The sequence below is a fragment of the Pseudophryne corroboree genome, chromosome 6 (genome assembly GCF_028390025.1).
Source record: "Pseudophryne corroboree isolate aPseCor3 chromosome 6, aPseCor3.hap2, whole genome shotgun sequence".
NCBI lineage: Eukaryota > Metazoa > Chordata > Amphibia > Anura > Myobatrachidae > Pseudophryne > Pseudophryne corroboree.
In genome coordinates this window covers 301,750,086-301,771,966 of record NC_086449.1, presented here as the reverse complement: position 1 = coordinate 301,771,966, position 21,881 = coordinate 301,750,086, and the positions used below count along the sequence as shown (strand labels likewise).

General features: G+C 44.9%; 1 protein-coding gene across 2 annotated transcripts in view; it reads left to right on the top strand.

The window, feature by feature from the left end:
- The window catches only part of MYO1E (myosin IE), a 347,330-nt gene that overhangs the window by 292,075 nt on the left and 33,374 nt on the right, over positions 1-21,881 (top strand). For both annotated transcript variants that reach the window (XM_063926190.1, XM_063926191.1), the window contains 3 exons: positions 16,327-16,473; positions 18,191-18,351; positions 19,255-19,338. In XM_063926190.1, the coding sequence (XP_063782260.1) occupies positions 16,327-16,473; positions 18,191-18,351; positions 19,255-19,338 (392 nt within the window). The remainder of the gene's footprint in view (positions 1-16,326; positions 16,474-18,190; positions 18,352-19,254; positions 19,339-21,881) is intronic.

The window sequence follows — 21,881 nt, the reverse complement described above, 5'->3', positions numbered from 1 at the left end:
TCAGCTGAGATGGAGATGTATAAAGACAAACTGGCGGATATAGAGGACAGGTCGCTGAGAAATAATATTAAAATCTGAGGTATCCCGGATTCTGTGGCCAATTCAAAACTTCTAGATTATGCTATGTCCCTCTTCCGCAAACTGCTACCTGGGGCAGATGACAGAGACCTCCTCATCGATCGCATTCACCGGCTTCCGAAACCACGGTCAGTTTCCGCCTCCTACACTCGGGATACCCTCCTCCGTGTTCACTTCTTCACGACCAAGGAAAGGATAATGCAAGCTGCCAGATCTGCATCTGATTCGGATACGCATGAGGCAAACAAATATTTCCTGACTTCTCGGCACTGACCATCTCTAAACGTAGAGCTCTGGCTCCTATCACGGAGGCACTACGTTCTCATGACATTAGATACAGATAGGGCTTCCCAGTGAAATTGGTGATTTCCCATGAGAATTCCTCCTACGTAGTTGCCACTCTAGACGCTGGGGTTAAGCTGCTTAATGACTGGGATGTTTCGGTCAAAGTGCCCTCTACATTGAAACCTCGCCTGCCACTTACCCGTGAGTGGTCTGCGACCTGACTGAGTATTCAATGTTCCAATTAATGTAGTTCCTGGTTGATCTTCATGTTTGGTTGGGGACTCCGTCCCCCTTATAATGCATACCGGATACGTGAGTTTATATGTTATATATGTGTATGCTTTTGGTTCCTTCATTTGCTGTTTACATTACTATGTGTACCTGCATTTTCCTCTGATTCTATCTCTTTTATCTTTCTTTTTCTTCTTACTGTACACATGAGGGTATCTCACTAGTCACTTACATTATTTGCTGATGTGCTTGTTGGTACCCTTATTGGTACTTGTAGTTTGGCTATACGTTATTGCTCCAGGTATACATGTGCCTTTTGTACCCCGGGTGGTGATACTACCGCCACCTCCCCATACTTTTTCTACTGCATACCTTTCCCCTGCAGTAGCAATGCGGTCCCGATATAATGGGCCCTTTTGGTTTTTCCTATCTGTCCTCTTTTTTCCCTAGTTTGTCCCCCCCAATTTGGGATGTCAGCTGTTTTTGCTTTTTCTATATTTTAAATGGTACGAATATATTCATTGAATGTTAAAGGGTTGAACTCCCCCAATAAACGCAGGCTAGCCTTGACCACTTTTCATAAACACAGAGTTGACATAGTTGCCTTGCAGGAAACGCATTTTTCGTCAGCAGGTCCCCAGGCTCTGAGAGACAGGAGATACCCAGTTGGTTTTTTTGCAAATGGTCCCTTCAAGCGCAATGGAGTGGCTGTTCTTCTTCGGAGCTCTGTTTCATTTGAACTGCTGTCCCAGATAGCTGACAAGAATGGATGTTTCCTCATTCTAGTTGGAAAATTGGAGGATAAGATGGTTACGATTGTATCTCTCTACGCTCCCAATTCTAACCAAGTCCCCTTCCTTAGAAAAGTTTGCTCGACTATTGCGAGGGTTCGTCAGGGTGCCCTGCTTATGTTGGGCGACTATAATTTAGTGCTTGATCCTAAATTAGATAGATCTTCTCGGTCTTCTTCCCAGATGTCTGCGGCTCCGGCTGGCCCGTCACTAGCCTTCCGTAATTTGCTGGCAGAATATGACCTGTATGACTTGTGGAAAGTTCAGAACCCAACTTCGAGAGATTATACGTATTTCTCTCCAGTGCACAATTCCTACTCTCGCATAGATCTTATTCTTTGCGATAAGTGGACTTTGCAGCACTCTGCACAGGTGGATGTTCTGCCTATTTCCTGGTCCGATCATGCTCCTCTCCTATGGTCTTGGAATATTTGCCACCAATTTACCCCCCCTCGGCCGTGGCGCCTATCTACCCACCTGCTGTCGGACCCTATATCTAAAAAAGCGATTGATGATTGCATCTCCGTCTATATGGAAACTAATTCCCCCTCAGATACTTCTGTCCCGACTTTCTGGTGTGCCCTTAAGGCAGTTGTGCGAGGCACTGCGATCCAAGCCGGTGCTAGACTCAAACGACAAGCTAGCCAACAACAACAAGACTTGGAATCTAAACTTAAGGAGGTTGAAGATAGGAATAAGCTCCACCCCTCTAGGGCCCTATGTAGGGAATTAAAGGATATCCGAGGCCAACTCCAGAAACTCCTTATGAGACGGACCCAGTTTGCTTTAAATAGGTTGAGACAGAAATTTTACCTGACTGGTAATAGACCGGGGAAAATGCTGGCTCACAAGCTCCGTGCTCTCTAGGCTCGTAATAGGATTAGACATCTGATTTCTCCTCAGGGTGGTAAAGTGTCCAATCCATATGACATAGCGAATCAATTCGCTAGATATTATACCAAGCTGTACAACCTTTCTTCTGATCCCCCTTACTTTTCAACCCACTCCTGATTCTATACAATCCTTCCTAGCCAACGTCAAACTCCCCTCCCTTTCTGCGGAACAGCTCGAGACACTAAATTCCCCCGTGGACCCCCTCCGAGGTAATTCAAGTAATGAAATCACTCCCGCATAATAAAGCCCCCGGTCCAGATGGCTTCATAAATGAATTTTATGTTTCTCTCTGATCAACTATCGCCCACCCTGACCTCCTTGTATAATTCAATCTCCTCTCTTGGTGCATTCCCTACAGAAATGCTGGAGGCTCAGATTATCACTATACCCAAGCCAGGTAAAAACCCAGCGCATTGTCAAAATTATAGGCCCATTGCACTATTGAACCTTGATATTAAAATTTTTGCCAAACTTGTCGCTTTCCATTTAAATGTCTTTCTGCCATCTCTCATTGCCTACGACCAAGTTGGGATTGTGCCTGGTAGACAGGCATCTGACAATACCCGTAGGGTTTTTGACTTGATTGATATCGTTCCCTCTAACACTGGCCTTCTCCTGCTCTCTTTAGATGCAGAGAAGGCGTTTGATAGACTGAACTGGCAATATATGTCCTCGGTTCTAGACAAGTTTGGTTTTAGTGGCCATATTCTTTCTTCGCTTTTATCTCTATATAGCTCCCCCTCTGCACGGGTATTTAGTAACGGTTTCCTCTCCGATACATTTCCTATTACGAATGGAACCCGACAGGGTTGCCCTCTATCACCCTTAATATTTACGTTGGGCATAAAACCCCTTGCTGAGAAGATTAGGATGTCTGGGGGCTTCCCGGGGGTGACTATTGGCACTACTACTCACAAGTTGTGCCTCTTTGCGGACGACGTCCTTCTGTTTGTCACGGACCCGCTAACCTCCCTTCCTTGTTTGCATGCTATCTTGGGACAGTATAGTGAAGCTTCCTTTTATAAAATTAATACAACAAAGACAGATGCTCTCCCCATTAATATCCCAGCTCCCATAGTGTCCACCCTTCAATCACACTATCCATATAACTGGCGTTCGGCTTCAATTCACTATTTGGGGATCCAAATTCCACCTTCTACGGCCTCTGTTTTTGATGTTAACTTACCTCCACTCATTAATAGTCCTGGCTATCTTATGATATTTCGTGGATTGGCCGCCTAGCAGCCTTCAAAATGACTCTCTTACCTAAACTCATGTACTTATACCGAACCATACCTTTTCTTTTCCCTAAAACGTACCTTGATAGATGTCATGCTATAATGCTACGCTATGTCTGGAAGGCACGGCCACTCTGATTTGCTCGGTCCAAAATGATTCTCCCTCGTAGAAAGGGAGGGCTAGATATGCCCGACCTGGTCCTTTACCAGGAGGCATGTGTGCTGGCCCAGTTTAAATACTGGTTGAGTGGGGCGCCTGTAGTGGGATGGGTATCTCTTGAACGTACTGGGAGTTTGGACCTTCCCTTAGAAGACCTTTTTAAGATACACCCAAACTCTAGACCCCGCTTATTGTCCCTCCTCCCCGCCACTAGAACATCTTTACAAATCTGGGATAAATTGGTAACTCGCCTGCCTGGACATCAATTTCTATATTCTATTATCTCACTATGAGCAATAGCTAAATTAATCCCTAATTTAAATCTCTCTACCTGGTTTGTTTGTGGTTTGACTGTCTTGGGGGACCTTATGGATGGTAATGTTATGCTATTGTTTTCTCAACTCCAGTCTCGATATAATCTCCCCAGTGAAGAATTATTGCATTATTTCCAAATTCACCACTGGTACAAAGGTTTGCCTAGATAGGTGGCTCCCCCGAACCCGTTATCCCAGGTTGTCTTAACACGTGTATCTCTGTGTGACTCTAGAGGGGACATCTCGTTTTGGTACAGGACGCTTATCAGCTTGCTTACTACTACTAAGTCTAATGCGCAGCTGAAATGGGAACAAGACTTGGATCTTCCCCTATCTGAAGCCCAATGGGAACAAATTTTTATTTCTTCTTACCGAATGTCCAAGTGCTTGAATCACATGGAGATGCATATCAAACTCCTTAATAGACTATATTTAACACCGGATAGGCTACACTCATTCTGGCAGTCTTGTTCCAAATATTGCTGGCGTAACTGTGGGGAAATAGGCCATATTTTCCATATTTTCTGGTCCTGTCCTTCCCTTCGACATTTCTGGAGCGAGATATTTGCTTTGATTAATTCAGTCTTATACCTGTCCCTCACCCCCTCTCCGGCCATGGCCCTGCTCCACATTTTTCCTGCTGAGATACCACCTCATCAGAGATATCTGGTGGGGCATATTTGTATAGCTGCCAGGGCTGCATTGGCCCAAAGTTGGAAACAAGCTTCTCCCCCTCCTCTATCACTAGTCACCAACAAAATTCAATTCCATTTTACTATGGAAACTGAGTTCATGCCTTACTCTTCTGCGGCCTCCTCTCCAATGGTGAAATGGAGAGCATGGCATGACTACGTCACTACTGGAGGGGGTGTTTCACCTTCCCCCTAACTGACTCGGCTTATACTTCCGCTTTGTGCACCGGCTGTGCCTTACTAGCCCTGTGTCTATTATTGATTATCTGTTTATTGATATGTTTTCATGTTTGACCCGTGTTTATCTTTATCTGTATCTTTTTCCAAGATGATTTTGTATTTTTCCTATTGTATCTATATTGGATTGTTACATTTAACTTCTGACAATTTTGATATTTGCATGTTTACATCCCGTTCCCTTGGTTCTTTGTACCCCCCCCCTTCCTTCTTTCTTTCTGTACCCCTTCCAAAAAGAAAACTTGTTTTCAATAAAACTATTGATGAAAAAAAAAAATAGCTAGCGAGTGATCAGGTCGGAATGACCCCCCCATGTTCAGTGTGGTGCATACAAAACAGCTGAGTGATGACTTTTCATAATTTTAATAAACTGAATGACTCATTAGTAGATTAAATACATGAGTGAAGCTAAGTCAAGAAAGTGATTAGTTTTGAAATATCACTGTAATCCAGTTGTTTATTATAAGGATTCCCCAACTGTGCGGCACGGCACCCTGCGGTGCCGCAGTGTACTTACAGGGGTGCTGCAGGCTGGTGGTCTGGTCTGGTCTCAAATGAAATGATTTGGGCTGGCAAGTAATTATGTTGACCCGATTCCAAGCTGATGTCCCTCCCCTCTGACCCTGCTGTGGTCTCCCTCCTCCCAGGAGTAATGAAATAACTGGAGCAGACTACACAGAAGGAAAGTTTGCAGCCTGCAATGGATTTAGGAGGAGCACTCTGGAATAGTTTCATGTGTAAACTCCCTGCACGAGGAATGAACTTGTGGGCCAGCTTCACCTCTGGAGTGATTGTACTAGGAGTCCTGCTGTGCAGCAGCTGTCTGCAAACCACAGCCGATATGAAGTACACTGTGTGCAGCCCATGTGTGCCCCCACCATGTCTATACTGACACTGCAGCACATCTGTGCCACCATCCTGTGTACACTGGCATTGTGCAGCCACACCCTGTATATACTGACACTGTGCAGCCCATCTGTGCACCATCATTAGCATAGAAATTCCAATGGAACTTGGCCGAGGGGTGCCGTTTGGGAATCACTGGGTTATTATATTTTCTAAGGGTACCAACAAATCTGTTCAGGCCATTTTAACATATCTTTGGAAAATAAGCAATAATTTAACTGTTTTTCACAATTTCTTTGCTTTATTATATGGCATAGCAAAGGCATGCAGTATATAGTATACATCACTTTTCAGAAAGAATGAAGCATTGTTTCAATGAGCTGTAAGGTTACCAAAAAAAATTGTCTATGTCTGTAGCTATTAGATGGTAGCTAGGATAGCTACTAGGTGGGTAGCTACAGTACTTTCATATATTTATTTACTAGCTGAATACCCGTGCTTCACTACAGTATTTAAAAAATAATGGCAATCTTTGTCAGACCGCACCTCTGGGCTTCCCCGGATTGATGCTGTCAAAATGATGGTGCTGAGGAGAATAATCCGCCTCCTTCTCTGACCTGTCCCGCCTCTTTTGCTGCCCTGCTCAGTGCTGTACATGCTGGGACAACAGGCCAAGCTCCGCATGCTGTATGTTAAATATGTTAGGTTTGCAGGCTGACTCTATGTCAAAGGGCCCTAAGTCTCCTAGCTTAGCTTCAAAACTAAATTATGCCTGTGCCCCCACCCATGTGTGCCTGTTCCCCTACCCGTGTGGCATCTGCCCTTACCCATAGGTGCCTCTGCTCCTACCGGTGTGCCTCTGCCCCTACCTGTGGGTGCCTCTGCCCCTACCCGTGGGTGCCTCTATCCTTACCCGTGGGTGCCTCTATCCTTACCCGTGGGTGCCTCTATCCTTACCTGTGGGTGCTTTTGCCCTTACACGTGGGTGCCTCTGCCCCTACCCATGTGTGCCTCTGTGTAAATTGCTCCAGGCATTCCAGAGTTATGCTGAAAACTATGGATTTTTCTCTAACGTCCTAGTGGATGCTGGGGACTCCGTCAGGACCATGGGGAATAGCGGGCTCCGCAGGAGACAGGGCACATCTAAAAAGCTTTTTAGGTCACATGGTGTGTACTGGCTCCTCCCCCTATGACCCTCCTCCAAGCCTCAGTTAGGTTTTTGTGCCCGTCCGAGAAGGGTGCAAACTGGATGGCTCTCTTAAGGAGCTATTTAGTAAAGTTTTTTTTAGGTTTCTAATCAGTGATTCCTGCTGGCGACAGGATCACTGCAACGAGGGACTTAGGGGAGAGACTGGCAACTCACCTGCGTGCAGGAGGATTGAAGTCTTAGGCTACTGGACACTGAGCTCCAGAGGGAGTCGGAACACAGGTCAGCCTGGGGTTCGTCCCGGAGCCGCGCCGCCGATCCCCCTTACAGACGCTGAAGAAAGACGGCGGAACGGAGGTCCGGAAACAGGCGGCAGAAGACTTCACAGTCTTCAGAGAGGTAGCGCACAGCACTGCAGCTGTGCGCCATTGTTGTCACACGGCTCACTGACACGGTCACGGAGGGTGCAGGGCGCTGCTGGGGGCGCCCTGGGCAGCAATATAAATACCTATTTGGCAAATAAATACATCACATATAGCCATTAAGGCTATATGTATGTATTTTAACCCAGGCCAGTTATTAAAAAACCGGGAGGAAAAGCCCGCCGAAAAGGGGGCGGAGCTTATTCTCCTCAGCACTCAGCGCCATTTTCCTGATCAGCTCCGCTGGTGAGGAAGGCTCCCACTCTCCCCTGCACTGCACTACAGAAACAGGGTTAAAAGAGAAGGGGGGCATAAATTGGCGATATAATGATATATTAAGAGCGCATATATAGAAACAACACCTTCTAGGGTTGTTATATACATTATAGCGCTTTTGGTGTGTGCTGGCAAACTCTCCCTCTGTCTCCCCAAAGGGCTAGTGGGTCCTGTCCTCTATCAGAGCATTCCCTGTGTGTGTGCTGTATGTCGGTACGTGTGTGTCGACATGTATGAGGAAAATGTTGGTGAGGAGGCGGAGCAAATTGCCTGTAATGTTGATGTCACTCTCTAGGGAGTCGACACCGGAATGGATGGTCTACTTATGGAATTACGTGATAATGTCAACACGCTGCAAGACGGTTGACGACATGAGATGGCCGGCGGACAAATTAGTACCGGTCCAGGCGTCTCAGACACCGTCAGGGGCTTGTAAAAACGCCCATTTACCTCAGTCGGTCGACAGACACAGACATGGACACTGACCCCAGTGTCGACGGTGAAGAAACATACGTAATTTTCCTTTAGGGCCACGAGTTACATGTTAAGGGCAATGAAGGAGCTGTTACATATTTCTGATACTACAAGTACCACAAATAAGGGTATTTTGTAGGGTGTGAATAAACTACTTGTAGTTTTGCCTGAATCAGATAAATTAAATGAAGTGTGTGATGATACGTGGGGTTCCTCCGATAGAAAGTTATGGGCGGTATACCCTTTCCCGCCAGAAGTAAGGGCGAGTTGGGAAACACACCTTAGGGTGGATAAGGCGCTCACACGCTTATAAAAACATGGCGTTACCGTCTCTAGATACGGCCGCCCTCAAGAAGCCAGCTGATAGGAAGCTGAAAAATATCATGACAGTATATACACACATACTGGTGTTATACTACGACCAGCAATCGCCTCAGCCTGGATGTGCAGCGCTGAGGGGGCTTGGTCGGATTTCCTGACTGAAAATTTTGATACCCTTGACAGGGACAAGATTTTATTGACTATAGAGCATTTTAAGGATGCATTTCTATATATGCGTGATGCGCAGAGGGATATTTGCATTCTGGCATCAAGAGTAAATGTGATTTACATATCTGCCAGACGAAGACACGACAGTGGTCAGGTGAGGCAGATTCCAGACGGCATGTGGAAGTATTGCCGTATAAAGGGGCGGTCCATCGGACCTGGTGGCCATGGCAACAGCTGAAAAATCCACTTTTGTTACCCCGAATCACATATCGGCAAAAAAGGACACAGTCTTTTCAGTCTCAGTCCTTTCGTCCCCATAGGGGCAGGCGGGCAAAGGCCAGTCATATCTGCCCAGGGGTAGAGAAAAGGGAAGAAGACTGCAGCAAGCAGCCCATTCCCAGGAACAGAAGCCCCTCACAGCTTCTGCCAAGTCCGCAGCATAACGCTGGGGCCGTACAAGCGGACTCAGGTGCGGTAGGGGGTCATCTCAAGAGTTTCAGTACGCAGGGGGCTCACTCGCAAGGGAACTCCGGGATCCTACATGTAGTATCCCAGGTGTACATTGGAAATTCGAGACATCTCCCCCTCACACAATTCACAGGCTGTATTCCCAGCAGGTGATAATCAAAGTACCCCTCTTACAACATGGAAGGGGGTAGTATTCCACACTATATTGTGGTACTGAAGCCAACCGGCTCGGTGAGATCTGAAATATTTGAACACTTACATACAAGCGTTCAAATCAAGATGGAGTCACTCAGAGCAGTGATAGCGAACCAGGAAGAAGGGGACGATATGGTGTCACTGGATATCAGGGACGCTTACCTACAGGTCCAAATTTGCCCTTCTCACCAAGGGTACTTCAGGTTCCTGGTACAGAACTGTCACTATCAGTTCAGACGCTGCCGTTTGGGTTGTCCACGGCGCCCCGGGTCTTTACCAAGGTAATGGCCGGAATGATGATTTTTCTTAAAAGGAAACATGGACGCTTTCCTGATAAGGGCAAGGTCCAGAGAACAGTTGGAGGTCGGAGTAGCACTATCTTAAGTAGTTCTACGTCAGCACGAGTGGATTCTAAATATTCCAAAATCGCAGCTTTTTCCGATGACACGTCTACTGTTCATAGGGATGATTCTGGACACAGTCCAGAAAAACGTGTTTCTCCCAGTGGAGAAAGCCAGGGAGTTATCCGAGCTAATCGGGATCCTCCTAAAACCAGGAAAAGTGTCAGTGCATCATTGCACAAGAGTCCTGGTAAAAATGGTGGCTTATTACGAAGCAATTCCATTCGGCAGATTTCCCGCAAGAACTCTTCGGTGGGATCTGCTGGACAAATGGTCCGGATCGCATCCTCAGATGCATCAGCGGATAACCCTATATCCAAGGACAAGGGTGTCTCTCCTGTGGTGATTACAGAGTGCTCATCTTCTAGAGGGCCGCAGATTTGGCATTCAGGATTGGATGCCGGTGACCACGGAGGCCAGCCTGAGAGGCTGGAGAACAGTCACACAGGGAAAAAATTTCCAGGGAAGTGTGATTAAGTCTGGAGAATTCTCTCTGCATAAATAAGCTTAGAGCAAATTTATAAGGCTCTAAACTTAGCAAGACCTCTGCTTCAAGGTCAGCCGGTATTGATCCAGTGGGATAACATCACGGCAGTCGCCCACGTAAACAGAAAGGGCGGCACAAGAAGCAGGAGGGCAGTGACAAAACTGCAAGGATTTTTCGCTAGGCGGAAAATCATGTGATAGCACTGGTAGCAGTGTTCTTTCCGGGAGTGGACGACTGGGAAGCAGACTTCCTCAGCAGGCATGACCTCCACCCGGGAGAGTGGAAACTTCATAGGGAAGTTTTTCAGCATGATTGTGGACCGTTGGCAAAGACCAAAGGTGGACATGATAGCGTCCCGCCCGAAAAACGGGACAGGTATTCCGCCAGGTCATGAGACCTTTAGGCGATAGCTGTGGATGTTCTGGTAACACCGTGGGTGTACCAGTCAGTGTATGGGTTCCCTCCTCTGTTTCTCATAACCAAGGTATTGAGAATTATAAGACATAGAGGAGTATGAACTATACTAGTGGCTCCGGATGGGCCAAGAGGGACTTGGTACCCGGAGCTTCAAGAGATGCTCACAGAGGACTAAGGGCCTGGGGAGCTAAGAAGGGACTTGCTTCAGCAAGTACCATGTCTTTTCCAAGAATTACCGCGGCTGCGTTTGACGGCATGGCGGTTGAATACCGGATTCTGAAGGGAAAAAGGCATTCCATAAGAGGTCATACATGCCTTGGTCAAAGCCAGGAAGGAGGTGACCGCACAACGTCATCACCACATGTGGTGAAAATATGTTGCGTGGGTAAGGCCAGGAAGGCTCCACGAAGGAAATTCAACTAGGTCGATTCTGCACTTCCTGAAAACAGGAGTGTTTTGAGCCTCAAATTGGGGTTCATTAAGATTTAAATTTCGGCCCTGTAGATTTTCTTCCAGAAAAAATTGACTTCAGTTCCTGAAGTCCAGATTGTAAAGGGTGTATTCCATATACAGTTCTTTTGTGCCTCTAGGGGCACCGTGAGATCTCAACATAGTGTTGGGATTCCTTAAAATCATATTGGTTTGAACCGCTCAAATCTGTGGATTTGAAATATCTCACATGGAAAGTGACCATGCTGTTGACCAATATCTCACATGGAAAGTGACCATGTTGTTAGTCCTGGCCTCGGCCAGGCGATTGTCAAAAAGAATGGGCGGTTTTGTTTTACAAAAGCCCATATTAGAATTTTCCATTTGAACAGGGCAGAACTGGGACTCGTCTCCAGTTTCTTCCTAAAGGGGTGTCAGCGTTGTCACCTGAAACAACCTATTGTGGTGCCTGCGGCTACTGGGGACTTGGAGGACTCCAAGTTACTAGACGTTGTCAGGGCCCTAAAAATATATATATATATATATATATATATATAGTTAGGACGGCTGGAGTCAGAAAGTCTGACTTGCTGTTTATATTGTATGCACCCAACAAGCTGGGTGCTCCTGCTTCTAAGCAGTCTATTGCACGCTAGATTTGTAGTACAATTCAGCTTGCACATTCTGTGGCAGGCCTGCCACAGCCGAAATATGTAGATGCCCATTCCACAAGGAAGGTGGCCTCATCCTGGGCGGCTGCCCGAGGAGTCTCGGCATTATAACTTTGCCGAGCAGCTACGTGGTCAGGGGAGAACACGTTTGTAAAATTTTACAAATTTGATACTCTGGCTAAAGAGGACCTGGAGTTCTCTCATTCGGTGCTGCAGAGTCATCCGCACTCTCCCGCCCGTTTGGGAGCTTTGGTATAATCCCCATGGTCCTGACGGAGTCCCCAGCATCCACTAGGACGTTAGAGAAAATAAGAATTTACTTACCGATAATTCTATTTCTCGTAGTCCGTAGTGGATGCTGGGCGCCCATCCCAAGTGCGGATTGTCTGCAATGCTTGTACATAGTTATTGTTACAAAAATCGGGTTATTACTATTGTTGTGAGCCATTTTTTCAGAGGCTACTTCGTTTTGTTATCATACTGTTAACTGGGTTCAGATCACAAGTTGTACGGTGTGATTGGTGTGGCTGGTATGAGTCTTACCCGGGATTCAAGATCCTTCCTTATTGTGTACGCTCGTCCGGGCACAGTACCTAACTGAGGCTTGGAGGAGGGTCATAGGGGGAGGAGCCAGTACACACCATGTGACCTAAAAAGCTTTTTAGATGTGCCCTGTCTCCTGCGGAGCCCGCTATTCCCCATGGTCCTGACGGAGTCCCCAGCATCCACTACGGACTACGAGAAATAGAATTATCGGTAAGTAAATTCTTATTTTACATGTCATCTCCTTCCTACTCCCACCCCTAGGGATTGTAAGTCATATGTGTACCAAGTTTGATGTAAATTGCTCCAGGCATCCCAGAGTTATGCTGGAACACACACACACACACACACGCACACAAACACACGTCCATTTTTATATATCTATAGATTGACAGTTGATAGGCAACACTGTAGTAAAACTGGATTTAAATAATGAAATTGGTAGACAAGACAAATATTTTCCTTTTGGTGATATGAGTGACTATAGTTATGGATGTATAAAATAGGTTGTAGAAGACTAGACTAATGTTAGTAACAAATAATTTGGAGTTTACAGTTCTGGATCATTAATGACAAAGCACAGTAAGCAGTGATTTCATGAGTCAGCGCGCAGTATTATATTTATACCTTACCTATATATAAGGTGTGACCACCTGACAGTACCCGTGTACAAGGTGTGACTACCTAAAGTGTTGTGACATAAAGATTGTACTTTTTTTACAGTCACAATGTGCCTAGAGGAATACTGAGTCATGCTGCACAGGTCTTTTACTAAAGCTCTGTTGTGTCAGGGACCTGTCTGCTCACTCACTACAGACATATCCTGCTGCATGGCGTATTGAGACAAGATGTATAAGGACACATCTGTACTAGATGGATAGAATACCTACTATATGTAAGTAGATAGCTTTTAGAAAGTTATTAGAGATATAGGGCCAAAAACCATAGGATCCACGTTTATTGTGCTGGACAAACTCACACATTCGAGTCATTTATTTTTTTCCGGGTGAGGGGGCACATCATTTTTCTCTTTCTAGCTATTTCTTAACTTTTACAGACAGAAATATACATTTGTGGGGATGCATTTGATAAACCAGCGGTCAGGATACAACCCGATCTGTGCATGTTTCAGTCAATCCTGCCTATAAAATATAGAAAGCTGGTAAGGTTTTGGGTGCTAGTTTAAATCTCACACCCTATTACATTGGCCAAGTTGTTTGTTTTCCATAGTAAACATCTGGATGTGAGTTTGGCCATTGCGAGTTGCAGGATCAGGGAAAACATACAAGCTTGCATGTTCCCGAATCTTATTACATTAGTGGTAAACGCTCACATTTTACAAACTCGGACCCTATTACATTTAGCCCATAGACAGATGAGATTAATGGATAATATAAGTGAGATCTATAGATATCATCCAGACAATTTTTTAGAAAATACGTTCCGTTGAAGAGTAATCACATTCCAAATAATAGGGTTGATTCTGAACGGTCCAGTATCAATATGGACGCGGTGGAGCACTGTTTTTTGTCTGTGCATGCATCTGAGTTGCACCGGTTTCGTACGACATAGTAGCAGACATTGACTGGGGTTATAGGACCATGACTGGGAGGTAAGAGATGGGGGGCTAAAATGACTCACGGAGATGTTGCATCTTATAGGAGTGTCGGTGACATGTTGTGGAACCAGTTGCATACAAAGAAACAGAACCACCCACATAGGAGGCCATACTCAGATGGAGTAACTGCATCTTCCATAGAGCTACTGCAAGTTTTGATGCTGCATCTAAAGATGCACCAAGCGGGGTTTCAGCATCTACAGACGCTGACAGTGGGTGTCTTACTCCTTGCACATTTGGATTTGCAGATCTACACTATGGAAGAGCTGTGTAGGGGTATTAGCATAAAAACGCAGCCACGTCAACTCCAATTCAGCCACAAGTATACAATCCTCAAAATAGTGGCAGCAGTAGGTCAGCCGTGAAAGAAAAGGCATGGCAGCGACTATGATAGAGTGGAATCTGTGTCTGCAGAAGTATCTTATCAAACTGTGCGCATACAGTATGTATGAATTCATACCCCTTTTCTTTCTTTCTTTTTTCTTCTTCTATACATTTTGGAAAGTTTGTTTTGGCCCTAGTTCAATAAAGTTTTTGTTTTGCCATTTATTATATTTGCTAATCCTCTGTATTCTGGTGACGATTTATTAATTTAACAAAGGTAGTAGCATTGTGTAAAAGAGATCATATTCAATTGGAAGGTGTTTATAATCTACTAGCTGCAGTACCCAACTCCACTCTGATGGATGGATATGTGTCCAGTCAGTAACTCAAAATATAAATAATAATAAAAAACATTTAACATCCAGGTGCTAGATTCCATTATTCTTAATAAGGATTAGTTAGTCAAGATTAGATGCAATAAATCAATGTGTTTATTGTGCAAATAGTACCTTTACTCATCAGTGGTATTCTTATTCAAGCTCAACCATATATGATGCCAAAGGCTGTGTGTGTTCAGATAAAACTGTCAGTGAGGCTGTGATGTGCCGCTGTCAGTGAGGCTGTGATGTGCCGCTGTCAGTGAGGCTGCGATGTGCCGCTGTCAGTGAGGCTGCGATGTGCCGCTGTCAGTGATGCTGCGATGTGCCGCTGTCAGCGAGGCTCCGATGTGCTGCTCTCGGTGACCAGGTAATGTGCTGCTGTCAGTGGGGCGGGGATGTGCTGCTGTCAGTGAGGCGGGGATGTGCTGCTGTCAGTGAGGCGGGGATGTGCTGTCAGTGAGGCGGGGATGTGCCGCTGTCAGTGGGGCGGGGATGTGCTGCTGTCAGTGAGGCGGGGATGTGCTGCTGTCAGTGAGGCGGGGATGTGCCGCTGTCAGTGAGGCTTTGATGTGCCGCTGTCAGCAAGGCTCCGATGTGCTGCTCTCGGTGACAAGGTAATGTGCTGCTGTCAGTGGGGCGGTAATGTGCTGCTGTCCGTGAGGCGGGGATGTGCTGCTGTCAGTGAGGCGGGGATGTGCTGCTGTCAGTGGGGCGGGGATGTTCTGCTGTCAGTTAGGCGGGGATGTGCTGATGTCAGTGAGGTGGTGATCGGCTGCTGTCAGTGAGGTGGGCATGTGCTTCTTTTCTGTGAGTAGCAGCAGATCATTTCAGAATATACAGAATGGAGATCTGCAGCAAAATTGGACAGGTGTGTACGCATAGAATGGATGTAGAATCTGCAACCCAGTCTGCCGTGGGCTTATATAAACAGTCTGATATGGCGTTGGATCAGACAAGTGTGTACCCAGCATTAAGCAAATAGAAGTGCACAAATGTTCCGTCATCCATTTCTTCCTGCTACATCACCAAGTTTGGGACTTTGTATAGTTTGAGATTACTACAGCCATAAATACCTTATATGTAGCGAAAGAGAGTATGCTTACACATTTATTTGCATCTTAACAAAAACTAAAAAGCATTACTGTTTCCTCTGAGACTGACAGCCAATAGCCCAGAATATAGGCTTTCTTTTTCAAGGGCAAAGATCTGTATTACTATTTTTAATGGTGATAGTGCTTGTTAACCATTACCACTCCGGCTCAGTATATCTGCCTCTTCAATAGTTTTTGTTAAATATGGGAGATATGTAAATTTATAATGTAACCATTGTAACCATATGTGGTGCAAACCGGCCCCTTGGTACAAGGGGGCCCTCTCCACACACCCTGCAGCCATGATTATACTTACCTCTCCAGAGTCCTGCGGCGCTGCAGAATAGCAGAAATCACTGGAAAATGTTGTGGCAGCAATTTACCTGGTAATTTACACATGCACAGTAGAGAAGTCTCTGGGAACGTGGCACAGGCACCATGCTCCCGGAGACCTGCGCATATACAGTAGAAACTGGCACAAAGGCTACTGCGCTGCCAGAGAGGAGGCGGCCCACACAGAGCCTATACATGGGCCCTTAAAGTGCCACTGAATGTAACAGCCAATAAAACTGTCTTTTTACAGTAATACCTATTTAAATAAATAGGCTTCTATGAGCTTTACTAACTTGCCACCACACCTTTTCCATTTGTCTGAACCTGACAGACCTTTGTTATATCAAACTGTTTTTTAAAACTTCATCTGTTGTCAACTGTTTGTGTCTCTATAGCACATTGCAAGATGACTTTTTCATTATTCATGAACAAGAGTATGATAGTCTGCTGGAATCTCTATTCAAGACTGAATTAATAAGCCTATTATCCAAGCACTACGAGGAGAAGACCCAAAGAAAACTACCTCTGAAATTTAACAATACGTGAGTAGCCACCAAGAATGCCCCCTAGGTGATTGACTGACTGGAATACTGATATTGTCAATGTTAGCACTGCATTGGTGATATGAGATCTGTTATTGTGACAGGAATTATTATTTCTTTGTTGTAATGTTTGTTTTTCCCAATTTGAAGGCATGAAATGTAAATAACAGGAAACACATTCCCTACTTATTTCTCCTTCACAATACATCACAAGCCAATAACTAACCAGTTATGGGCCTGGTACAGAGGTGGGCACTGCTGCGTCTGCACTAGCGTCTGTTTCCAGATAATATGCAATTCTAGTTTTAGCCTTCCCCTTGTGTACTAGTGTGCCGGAATGTGAAAGCTCTGAGACGCCCATTATTTCTGCCCCTACACACAGGAACACTACCAGTGGTTTTAGACCGTCCACAAATGGCGCAATATGGCGTTCACCATAGACACTTGCTCCAGCCTATGGCAGGCCCCGTGTTTCTATTTGTGGAAGTAGCTTTGCATCCGAGAACACAGCCTGTTTGCAGGGAAATGCCTGCGACACTCCTATCACATACTTAGACAGATTTTTTTGCTCTCCCTCCAGGCTACCTCTCAGTCACCTCCCAGGAAAGCCCATCGCTTTGCCTCTCTAGTTCTGTTACCAGATCTCTCGTATGCAGCAGGGTAACGCCTGTGCCATAGGGGATTCCAGGATATTTGTGAAACAAACATCAGCATTGCATTCAGTTAGTGTGCACCTCTGAATCAGGCCTACTTATCTAGGTGTGTGTGTTTCTGCGGCACTGGATGTCACCTGTATTTTCTAAGAAATCCATGTATAGAAAAGACCAGCCAAGATTCTATTGAATCAAATGAGCGTGTACCATTAGTCGACCGTGAAAACCTGTGCGCTCGGCACAGGTTTCTATTCCCAATCGTAGTCCACATGGATGGTAAAGTATGAAAAAATTGTAAAACATTTATGTCGACCATTGCCATGTGACCTTTTGATGTCGACTTAAGGCATGTCGACCTTTAGTGCTTGAACTATTGACTGTCAACCTTATTACTGTTGACCTATCATCCGGATCCTGAATCAAATGATATATAGAAGGTTATATTTAGGATATTACTCTCACTTGCACTGTTTAAGTGAATAAATAACAGACAATACAGTAACCAATAAAATATATATTTCTCTGTGCAACAAACCGCAGTGTTGCTACGCTGTCTGAGGAAGCGGCCCGTTACAATAAGAAACTCATTGCAGAGACATAAGCTCTTTCACGTGGGGAGTCCATTTTTATGTATTTCTTTCATAATATGATTTAACATCATTTTTTATTGCCTACTACGTTGTTATATGATATTGACTTTTGTGCTGTTATATACGGTATATTTTATTGGTTTAGAAGCATGTGAAAACATTGCTTCCTGGGAGTGAAGGAATGAACACCCCAGGCATCTGTGCTTCTATCATTTTATGCTATAACATTTATTTATTTCACTACCCATTGGCTGATCTTTTCTATACATCAATTTATCATTATTAAATAAAACGGAATTAGAGGCCTGACTCTGAGGTGGGGGTAAAGCAAAAAAGAGCAACTAACTGTGTACTTTGGACAAACCACGCTGCACTAGCTGGAAAGTATGGTCTGGTTCATTCCTTGCATATGTCATATGTATTTTGTTATATAGTAACAAAAGTTCATATTGTTATAATGTGTATTTACTACAGACTTGATATGAAGTTAAAAAAAGAAAACTGGGGGCCATGGAGTGGGGGAAGTGGCTCCCGTCAAGTGCAATTTATTCAAGGGTTTGGAGATTTAGCCATACTGAAACACAGCAATAAGGTGCTACAGGTCAGCATCGGCCCAGGCCTGCCACGGAACTCCCGTAAGTAGCAGTTTCTCTCATTCATGTTGTCAGCCTGCAGCTGCCCCTTCAATACCCTAATGGGAGTAGCGTCTTTGTGGCAATAGCCGCCTGCTATATACTCTGAGGGGCAAATTCACTAAGATGGAAGTTCTGTTTAGGATGGGATGTTGCCCATAGCAACCAATCAGATTCTACTTCTCATTTATCTAGCACCTTCTAGAAGATAGTACCTGTAATCTGATTGGTTGCTATGGGCAACATCCCATCTTAAATAGAATTCCCATCTTAGTAAATTTACCCAAGTCCCCTGCAATTAGCACAGCCAGAGAACAATTAATAACCTTGGTCTACAGTATCACATTGTCTAACAGTAGGGCCGGTTGCAGTTTGTGATTTGTAACTTGTACTTTGCGGTATGCTATTATGAAGAAGTGAAAGAAACTGTGTCTCGGCAACTGATACATATGCCTCCAAATTTATTGAACCTATACCATACATAGTTGCCATATATCGAATATATATGCTGTATGATAGCTTCACACGATGAATACAGTATTCTTATTTTCATTTATTCTGTAGGCTGGGGGGGGGGGGGGTAGATTTATCATAGCTTGGAGAATGATAAAGTGGAAAGTGAAAAAGTGCTAACCAAGTAATTTTTGCTAACCCAGTCTATAAAGTGACATGAATTGATTGGTTGGTACTTTTATCTATCTCCACTTTATCTCTCCCAGGATTTTATAAATTTCCCCCTGGGTGTTTGGGAACATATTTAGTTAATGTTATCTTACTGTATAAATAATACATTATGATACATGTCAGGGCGGTGTAATGATTTTCCCTTGTACCTTTTTTTTTTTTTTTGCGTATTGTTACTTAAAGTATGTATATGAATTGATAATAATCCTTTATGTTCTCCAGGGCCAACTAGAAGAAACATTGTTGACGGAAGAGGTAACAACCAATCAAAGTCCTACCCAAGTAGAGCTGCTCCACCACCTCCAGGTATGGCATTTTATGAGAGTGTCTGTGAGTGAATGCTAATAAGATGCTTACATGTGCATAGCTAGGTTTATGTGGCACAGTATTTAATGAGTCTCTCACTTCTTGAACTTGACGAAGCTCTTATAGAGGTATTTAGCAGGAAAATGTAAAACATATGGTCTCTGTGGAAGAATCATGTGCTGATTGGTTATGCTGGAGGAATCTTTGCAGGCTGAAAAGTGACTTGAGATCTTCCTACAGATGTATTGTACTTGATTTGCTTCCAGCATCCTGTGCTCCACAGCCCCCTACTTCCTGTTCCTATAAATATGGTGTTGGATGCCGTCTCCTGGAGCAGCACAGTTATATAATTAAGGACAGCGAGCTTTCCAAGCTTGTCATCCCCGTGTCACAGAGGCTCAGAACTCTATTTATTATTCTAAAAAAACGTGCCAGGGCCATACCATTCTAAATTGTGCACAATGCGTTATGGGAAGGTACTGCATAATAAAGGGTATGGCTGTGGCGTCATTGATGGCATGGCTAGTATGAAAATGCCATGTAGAATATGTACATAGGGGGTCATTCCGGGTTGTTCGCTCGCAAGCTGCTTTTAGCAGCTTTGCACACGCTAAGCTGCCGCCTACTGGGAGTGAATCTTAGCTTATCAAAATTGCGAACGAAAGATTAGCAGAATTGCGAATAGACACTTCTTCGCAGTTTCTGAGTAGCTCCAGACTTACTCGGCAACTGCGATCAGTTCAGTGCTTGTCGTTCCTGGTTTGACGTCACAAACACACCCAGCGTTCGCCCAGACACTCCTCCGTTTCTCCAGCCACTCCCGCGTTTTCCCAGAAACGGTAGCGTTTTTTCGCACGCACCCATAAAACGGCCTGTTTCCGCCCAGAAACACCCACTTCCTGTCAATCACATTACGATCACCAGAACGAAGAAAAAACCTCGTAATGCCGTGAGTAAAATACCTAACTGCATAGCAAATTTACTTGGCGCAGTCGCACTGCGGGCATTATGCATGCGCATTAGCGACTAATCGCTCCGTTGCGAGAAAAAAATACAGAGCGAACAACTCGGAATGACCCCCATAGTGTACATAGCATTTACAAATCATTTGATACAGAAGGATACTTCCCAGAACGGATTTTTGTTTACCAGAACGGATTTTTGTTTAGTTTAGTTTAGTTTTCAAACTCATGCAATGCATGGATATAACAAAACCAAAAAGTTGAAACTTTCTATATTGTTACTATGCTCCCTGCATATCACCCCTAAACCCCACTGACATGTGGTGGTTCTGTTGTCACATCACAAAAATGAGCCGCCATGTAGGGTGTAGGTGAAACCCCAAGATCCTCTTTGGCACCAAATACTAATTTAATTGTTGGTGATAATTCAGTATTATCTTTAGATGTATTTGTAGTTACCCAGCAGTTGTATTTTAATGAAATAATACAGGTTGAGTATCCCTTATCCAAAATGCTTGGGACCAGATGTATTTTGGATATCAGATTTTCCGTATTTTGGAATAATTGCATACTGTAATGAGATATCATGGCGATGGGACCTAAGTCTAAGCACAGAATGCATTTATGTTTCATTTACACCTTATACACACAGCCTGAAGGTAATTTTAGCCAATAGTTTTAATAACGGTGTGCATTAAACAAAGTGTGTGTACATTCACACAATTCATTTATGTTCCATATACACCTTATTCACGCAGCCTGAAGGTAATTTAATACAATATTTCTCTGACGTCCTAGTGGATGCTGGGAACTCCGTAAGGACCATGGGGGATAGACGGGCTCCGCAGGAGACTGGGCACTCTAAAAGAAAGATTAGGTACTATCTGGTGTGCACTGGCTCCTCCCTCTATGCCCCTCCTCCAGACCTCAGTTAGATTTCTGTGCCCGGCCGAGCTGGATGCACACTAGGGGCTCTCCTGAGCTCCTAGAAAGAAAGTATATGTTAGGTTTTTTATTTTACAGTGAGGCCTGCTGGCAACAGGCTCACTGCAACGAGGGACTAAGGGGAGAAGAAGCGAACCTACCTGCTTGCAGCTAGCTTGGGCTTCTTAGGCTACTGGACACCATTAGCTCCAGAGGGATCGACCGCAGGACCCGTCCTTGGTGTTCGTTCCCGGAGCCGCGCCGCCGTCCCCCTTACAGAGCCAGAAGCATGAAGATGGTCCGGAAAATCGGCGGCAGAAGACTTCAGTCTTCACCAAGGTAGCGCACAGCACTGCAGCTGTGCGCCATTGCTCCTCATGCACACTTCAAACTCCAGTCACTGAGGGTGCAGGGCGCTGGGGGGGGCGCCCTGAGCAGCTATAAAAACACCTTGGCTGGCAAAATAATCACAATATATAGCCCCAGAGGCTATATATGTGATAATTACCCCTGCCAGAATCCATAAAAAAGCGGGAGAAAAGTCAGCGAAAAAGGGGCGGAGCTATCTCCCTCGGCACACTGGCGCCATTTTCTCTTCACAGTGTAGCTGGAAGACAGCTCCCCAGGCTCTCCCCTGTAGTTTTCAGGCTCAAAGGG